The sequence below is a fragment of the Lolium perenne genome, chromosome 3 (genome assembly GCF_019359855.2).
Source record: "Lolium perenne isolate Kyuss_39 chromosome 3, Kyuss_2.0, whole genome shotgun sequence".
Lineage (NCBI taxonomy): Eukaryota > Viridiplantae > Streptophyta > Magnoliopsida > Poales > Poaceae > Lolium > Lolium perenne.
Genome location: NC_067246.2, coordinates 231527416 through 231534979, shown reverse-complemented (window position 1 = coordinate 231534979; position 7564 = coordinate 231527416). Strand labels below are relative to the sequence as shown.

Below are 7564 nucleotides of genomic sequence, written 5' to 3'. Positions count from 1 at the left end.
GCTCGCCGTCGGTGCGTATTGAGAGCTCATGAAAGTGCAGCAACTTTTTTGCCATTTCTTTCCAACAAGCTAGTTTGTCGCAGTCGTAAAAGCTTGTCGCCGTGGAGGGGCAGGGAGAATCGGTCGAGGCAAAGGCGCCATGATCGGCGAGATAGGTGTGGGCGGGCCAGCCCTTGTGCTTTGCTCCAGGAGTACTATACAGCAACTGGAAGCCACGAGTACTACAAAAATACATTACGCAAGTTTTTTTTAATACAGGATGATTATAGCTGACGGCGTTGCCCGTAATCCTGGGACCAAGCTACCTTTACACGGAATAAAAATATACCAAAACATTACCTGCCTAAAATACTCCTGCTCAATACTACTCATGGATGAGACTAGTAATTTGTACTGTAAAAAGACCCATACATATACTTCAACACAAATGTCAGAGTGTGTGCTAGACTGCTATCTTGCCACGTTGACAGGATGTCAAGTTTCATATTCGAGCTCGGGACAATGCGCATTGACTTGGATGCGTACAACGTGGCAACCTGTTCTTCCCCATTGCTAGAAGAGATGGACGTATTCAAATATGCAAAGACGTGCATTAACCAAATTAATTGAGTATTCCACAGTCCACACCCGAATAATCATGTACTTAGTCTAGCTAATATCAAGTTATTTGTTCTGTTTGGGAGGAGGCGCCTGGTCGCCTGGAGATCAGCAGCAGTAGCAGCCATGTCGCGCCAAGGCTCCGTGCGCACGGCGCTATGGTCGCTCATCTCCATCTGCTTCTCTCATGTCACGTTGCTCGCTCGGGGCCAAGCTCCAGACACTGTCGGTAAGCTGCGAAACGAAGAACGCGGGCCATCTAATTGTACATGTACATTGGCAAGGAGAGTTGTGAGCTCTGACCTTGTGATTGCAGGTTTCATCAGCATCGACTGCGGCAGCCCTCCGAGCGCCGCCTATGTCGACACGATCACCGGCCTACCGTACGTCTCGGACGCCGATTTCATCGATACCGGCGTCAGCCACAACGTCTCCGCCGAGTACGTCGACGCGAGTCTGCCGCGGCCGCACTACGACCTCCGGAGCTTCCCCACGGGCGCCCGGAACTGCTACACCGTGAGGCCCCTGACGCCGGGCACCAAGTACCTGGTCCGCGCCACGTTCCTTCACGGGAACTACGACGGGCTCGGCGATGGCGGCCTCGCCGTGTTCGACCTCTACCTCGGCGTCAACCTCTGGCGGACGGTGAACATCTCCAGCGTCTCCAGCACCTTCCGGGCGGAGATCATCAGCGTCGTGCCGGACGACTACGTCCACGTCTGCCTCGTCGGCAAGAAGGGGCTCGGCACGCCGTTCATCTCCGGCCTTGAGCTGCGCCCGCTCGCGGACGAGCTCTACCCCATCGTGGCGAACGCTTCCATGTCCATGGACGTCCATGGCCGGCACAACCTGGGACCCGAGGACGAGTCGCTGATCATAAGGCACGCACAGGATCTACCGCCCAAACACATTATTACAAGTGTATGCCGGCTATGTGTTTACAGATGGATGTTAATTTCAGGTACCCAGATGATCCCCACGACCGTATCTGGAAGGTGCTGGCAAACCCGCGGTCATGGATCCCGACGAACACGACGGCCGCCGTTCTCAACGTCGCCCAGGACCAGTTCTTGGTGCCGTCGGCGGTGATGCAGACGGCCGCCACGGTGGACGACGGCTTCAGCTTGCAGTTCTACTGGGACGCCGACGACTCGAACAAGGCGTTCGTCTACTACGTGGCACTCCACTTCGCCGAGGTCAGGGCGCTCAACAGCAGCGAGGCGAGGATCTGCGAGATCTACCTCAACAACGACCTGTGGTACAGCAAGCCCATCTCGCCGGTGTACCTCTACTCGGGCGCCGTCTTTGGGACGGTGACAGGGAAAAAGCAGTACAACTACAGGATAGAACCCACCAACAACTTTACGCTGCCGCCCATAATGAATGCGCTTGAGATCTTTGTCATGGTGCACACTGCAGAGCGTGCGACTGATGGAGGAGATGGTATGGTCTTAAATTGGTGTCTGTGTGGTTTGGTTTACAGTAGTCTGAACTCTGAACTCTGAATTTCGTCATGATTTTGTGATTAGTGAAAGGACACTATCTGACATTATGTTTTTTCCAACCTGATTTGGGGATCTAGTGAGTGCCATCATGGCCATCAAGGCCAAGTATGAGATCAATAAGAATTGGATGGGCGATCCGTGCGGTCCCAAGATATACTTGTGGGAGGGTGTGAGTTGCAACTATGCAATCTCTAGCCCACCAAGGATCATCTCTCTGTGAGTTACTGCAAGATGAAAAACGTTCAGTCTAAAATTGGTGATGCAGTAAGATAACTGAGAAATATGTGACCATTTCTTTTGCAGAAACTTATCCTCCACTGAACTGACTGGAGAAATAACAAGTGCTTTCAGAAATCTCAGTGCTCTCCAGACCTTGTAATATGCACTTTCTAATTTAGTACTCTCATCCCCAGTCAATATTTTAGTGGTTTTTTATCTTCCTTATACACTACTAATACCTGGCAGATTCCTTGATTTTCCAGGGATTTATCTCTCAATAATTTGACGGGGAATATTCCTGAATTTCTAGCACTACTACCTTCTCTTTCTGTCCTGTAAGATCAATGACTACGAGACTTCTACCTATTATTGTTGTGAAGATCCAGCATCAATCTTGTCTTTTGTTCTTCCTCAGAGACTTAACTGGCAACAAGTTTAATGGATCTGTTCCAGAAAGTCTTCTTAAAAGATCGCAAGAAGGATCATTGAAATTAAGGTAGTATTATCATTAAACTTGTCCTATATTGACTGAGAATACAATTATGTAAGAGTAACTCGTTTCAGAAAAAAAAACAATTACATGCTTGTGTGCATCGATTGATGCAGATGCGGAGGTTCTCTCCTTCTTTTGAAAATTTGAAAAAAACAAGATAAACAATCACGAACGTGCTCACTATCACAACTGATAACTCACAATGCTATTGTGAAATATAGTAGACAAACGGATCAAAAGATATCATCATTTTCTATATATGGTTTTGGTAATAGCTTGTGTCACTGTGAAATGTCAGAGATTTAAGTGAAAAGTTTCTTTTATTCAACCTGTAGTATTATTCGATACCCACTATGTTTTATGACCCTCCTTTGTGGTTATGTTAGAATTGAAGCGAATACAAGCAGCATCGATAATGGCCCCTCCAAGTCGGATAGCCAGCCACGAGGAACAAAACGCAACAATACTGCTGTGATTGTCCCTGTGGTTGTCGTCGTGGTTGTGGTACTGCTGGTGGTGGCCGTAATTGTTACAGTGTTCTTTTGCCGGAGAAGAACTGAAAATGGTGATCCCAATTGAATCGAAACAAAATACTTGTCTAATTGTTTTCAAGGACAAAAATAGTCTCTTGGTTTTCGGTTACTGACAAACAAGCATTTATGCAGATCCTTCTGTCAGACCGCTCAATGGAAGCCACTCAAAAGAAGAAAATGAAGATGCTGTCTCTTTGCAATTTGATAACCGTCAGTTTACTTACAAGGAGCTAAAGACAATCACAAATAGCTTCGAGAAGTCGATTGGCAAAGGTGGGTTTGGAGTAGTCTACCTTGGCTACTTGGAAGACGGAACCCCAGTTGCCGTCAAAACGCGTACAGAATCATCATCACAATCGCATAATGAGTTCTTAGGAGAGGTCAGGTTTCTTCCGGTTCATTTCCTCCCATTCTTATACCTGTTTTCCTTCTTATGTACTCAACTACTGTAATTAACTGGAAATGTTTAATCTGTCCAAACAACATGCTGCAGAAATGAAATGCACTTGGTCACTTATTGACAGAACTGCTTTGAATTGCATTTCAGGCCCTACATTTGATCAGAGTTCATCACAGGAATTTGGTCAATCTGGTCGGCCACTGCAAGGATGGACAGCACTCGGCGCTTATCTACGAGTACATGTCCGAAGGGACTTTACAAGAGAAGCTAAGAGGTCAGTATAGACTGATAGTAGGCGTGTACTGTCATCCCTGAAACTCCTGCTGATTTCTTGCATTGTTCAGAAAAATCCCCTGACTTTGTGCCTCTATCATGGCGCCAACGATTAAGGATTTCGCTCGACTCTGCTCAAGGTCTGCTAGCTTGACATCATGTACCCGGCCGTATCTTCTGTGTCGGAAACTAACTTTTAACTGTTTTTTTTTCTGATGCATGTAACAGGCCTAGAATACCTGCACAAGGCATGCAAGCCTCCCCTGATTCACAGGGACGTGAAGACCGCCAACATACTCCTGAACGGGAGCAACCTAGAGGCCAAGATAGCCGATTTTGGCCTGTCCAAGGCCTTCAACAACGACCTGCAGTCCCATGTCTCGACGAGAGTAGTGGGCACCCCAGGATATCTCGACCCCGAGTATGTTCGTTTCTACTGCCAAAAACGAAACCACAGGAAAAAAAAAAACTGGAGACAGAACTGCTCCCTGACACCTACTATGCATGCTGCAGGTACTACACTTCGTTCCAGCTGAGTGAGAAGAGTGACGTGTACAGCTTCGGGATAGTGCTCCTGGAGGTTGTCACGGGCCAGCCCCCAATCCTCCCGGAGAGTGTCCACATCGTCCAGTGGGCGCGGCAGAGGCTCGCCAAGGGCGACATCGAGAGCGTCGTCGACGGCAACATGCAAGGGCGGTACGACCTGAACTCAGTCTGGAAAGTGGCCGATCTCGCGCTGAGGTGCACGGAGCAGGCGTCCAGCCAGAGGCCGTCCATGGCCGACGTCGTCGTCCAGCTCAAGGAGAGCTTGGAGCTGGAAGAGGGCTGCGTGAAGGTGCAAAGCTCGTATGCCGGAAGTGGCGACGTGTACGCGGAAAGCGGTGATGCTCGAAGCCAGAGTATGCACAGTGGGATGGCGCTAGATTTAGTCGGTCCTGCAGCTAGATAGGAAGATTTCTCTAAACGTAGCTGTGACTATTTATTAGTTTTTCTGTGATTTTGTTTTGTCTGACAAACCTCGTCAGAGGGAGAAGAAGATAGTTGATCCGGTTAATAAGGAATATCAGATCCAAAAATGTAGGTCCTGATGAATTTCGTTGGAACTTACATTCTAATGGAAATTTTCTATAAGTTTATTATACAATGCGATTATCCAACCTGATATACCGGTTGATAAGAACAGGAAAATTTAGAAGATGAAAATACTACTAAAAATTAAAATTTTTGGTTGGTATTTACGTCAATGGGTGATCCTAACTAAAGATAATCTGGTTAAGCGTAATTAGCTCGGAAGCAGTCAGTGTGTGTTATGTCATCGCAATGAGACGATTAAACATTTATTCTTCCAGTGCCACTTTGCCAGATCTATACGGTCATGCATCCAAGTAGCTTCTGAATTCTCCGACTATTGTAGCCAATATCTTTGGTAATTAGCTTCATGGTATTCATCGTAGGTTTAGAATTCTTATTAGGGTGGGAATGCTTGCCGTTGTATGGCCGCTATGTTTATGTAGAAATAACAAAGTTTGTAATGATAAGAATTATTCTCTCTTGCAGTTTATATATAGATGTACCGGTATTCTCCGTTCGTGGTCTGCACTGCAAAGGGTGGAGAACCACGACCTCTTTACGGAGGTCTGTACACGGTTGAAGGGTACGGTGAGGGATACTTTTTTCAAACATGAGTGGCAGTATTATTGGGCCACCACTTTCTCCTTAGGTGATTTACAATTGCTCATGATTGATATGTAATTCGCCTTTTATTTTTTACTTTCATGGCATTTGAGACTTGGAAACGGTTGTGTGCATCTTAATTATGCAGAGGCCGAATGTAATTGCTTAACTTTTAAGTAATACAGCGCCTATTATCAAATTTTTTGTCATAGCTTAAAATAGGAAGCTATGTTATTTAACCACGACATTTTGAGAGTTTAAGAAAGGCTATAGCCTGTTATAGCCGGCTAGCCTATTTAGCATTTTTTTTTATCTAGAATAGCAGGAGCTTTGCTTGCATTCATTTAAAGAAGAGGGAATCTGTACATGCCTAAAATAGGCAGAGAAATGACAAAAAAGAATGGAGAAAAAAGACACATGCATAATAGCCTTGTATTTACAGCAAATAGGATGTCGCAACCTCAACAACCTCACCCCTGATCCGCTGAGCTAGTTCAACCGCCGAGATTTCCTTGCCTTCAAAAACTCGCCATCCTCTTTCTTTCCAGATGTGCGAGACAACATAGCAGGCAAGTATGACAGTTTCTTTTCTCTGTGATTTAGGGACGCAAAACTGAATCTTACTCCAGCAATTCCAAACAGTCGATGCCTGAGAACAAATTCTTGCCAGCAGGCACATTGGAAGTCGAAACCGATGCCCACACTTCTTTAGAGTATGAGCATCCCACCGCCAAATGTGCTGCCATCTCGATCCGCTTCTTGATCACATAGGATGCAAGTGGTGTTGCAAGGCAACCCTCTTCTCAATAGTCAGTCAGTTGTCCAGATCCTATTGCGCAACAACAACTAAAGTAAGAACTTCACTTTTCCTTCTATCTTTGCCTGTCATAATTTCTCAAGATGAGGCTGCAGCAGTCTACCATGAAATTGGAACTCATAGGCAGATTAGCAGAGTATTTTTTGTTAGCACACAACAACCAATAAATTTGATCTTGCTCTTCAGATAGCTGGACATCATCTATTTTTGCCCATAGCTCAAGAAACTGGTGCAACTCCTCTTCACTAGAAATTCTAGAAAGACCTTGCATCCAGCGTCCATTGCTAAGCATCCTCGGGCCATGCGCACAAGCAAAGGAGCAATTTCTGCAGGTGCTAACTCATCAAGCCACTTATCATTCCAAAAATTGGCCTCTTTCCCATTGCCCAGCGATATCTTTGTACATGCAGCAAATAGCTGCATCTCCTTTGTGTCACACTGCAGCACCATGCCCTTCCACGGATGATCATCCTCGTCCCAAGCATACCAAGGCCATCGAATGTGCAGGGCACGGCCGAGAGATAGAGGGTTCATGATTGAAATAATTGTAGTCTACTCTATTTTTTTTACCATACATACTCGGGTTGCTTTGGCAAATCACTGCCTCAATGAAGCCCAGTTAAGAATTTAAGACGTGTTTGGCGGCTTGGATCCAGGATAGTGGGGAAATAATGTACCCTAGTGCTTAACTGATTGCACCCTTTTAGAAGGAGAACATTGTACTCCTATCAAAAATAAAAGCTACTTGCTCTAAGCAATTGTAACAAGCCAGATCATGAGCTAGCGGCTTTGGGTGTAGGTGTAGTAGCTCAAGGGAACCATACATTGTGGACGATGAGCTACCCTAATCTGTAACCCATACGGGTGTAGGTGTAGTAGCTCAAGGGAACCATACATTGTGGACGATGAGCTACCCTAATCTGTAACCCATACGGTGTCTGGTGATTTAGTCGTGACCTAATGGAATACGAGCTTTCCAGTGTAAAAAAAACTACAAAAATATGCATATACAGCCTGTACTGATAACAGTTGATGAAATTAAGCTAAAATAAA

The 7564-nt window shown here is 45.9% G+C and overlaps 1 protein-coding gene across 1 annotated transcript; it reads left to right on the top strand.

Moving 5' to 3' along the window:
* The first annotated feature begins 723 nt into the window (after positions 1–723).
* LOC127339861 (putative leucine-rich repeat receptor-like serine/threonine-protein kinase At2g19230) lies at positions 724–5014 on the top strand. The gene is made up of 12 exons (XM_051365666.2): positions 724–1478; positions 1559–2040; positions 2180–2318; positions 2406–2477; positions 2585–2656; positions 2737–2817; positions 3201–3379; positions 3480–3727; positions 3895–4021; positions 4092–4160; positions 4249–4441; positions 4534–5014. Exons 1-12 carry the CDS (start codon positions 724–726, stop codon positions 4967–4969), a joined length of 2853 nt encoding a protein of 950 aa, XP_051221626.1. The 3' UTR covers positions 4970–5014.
* Positions 5015–7564: the final 2550 nt, after the last annotated feature.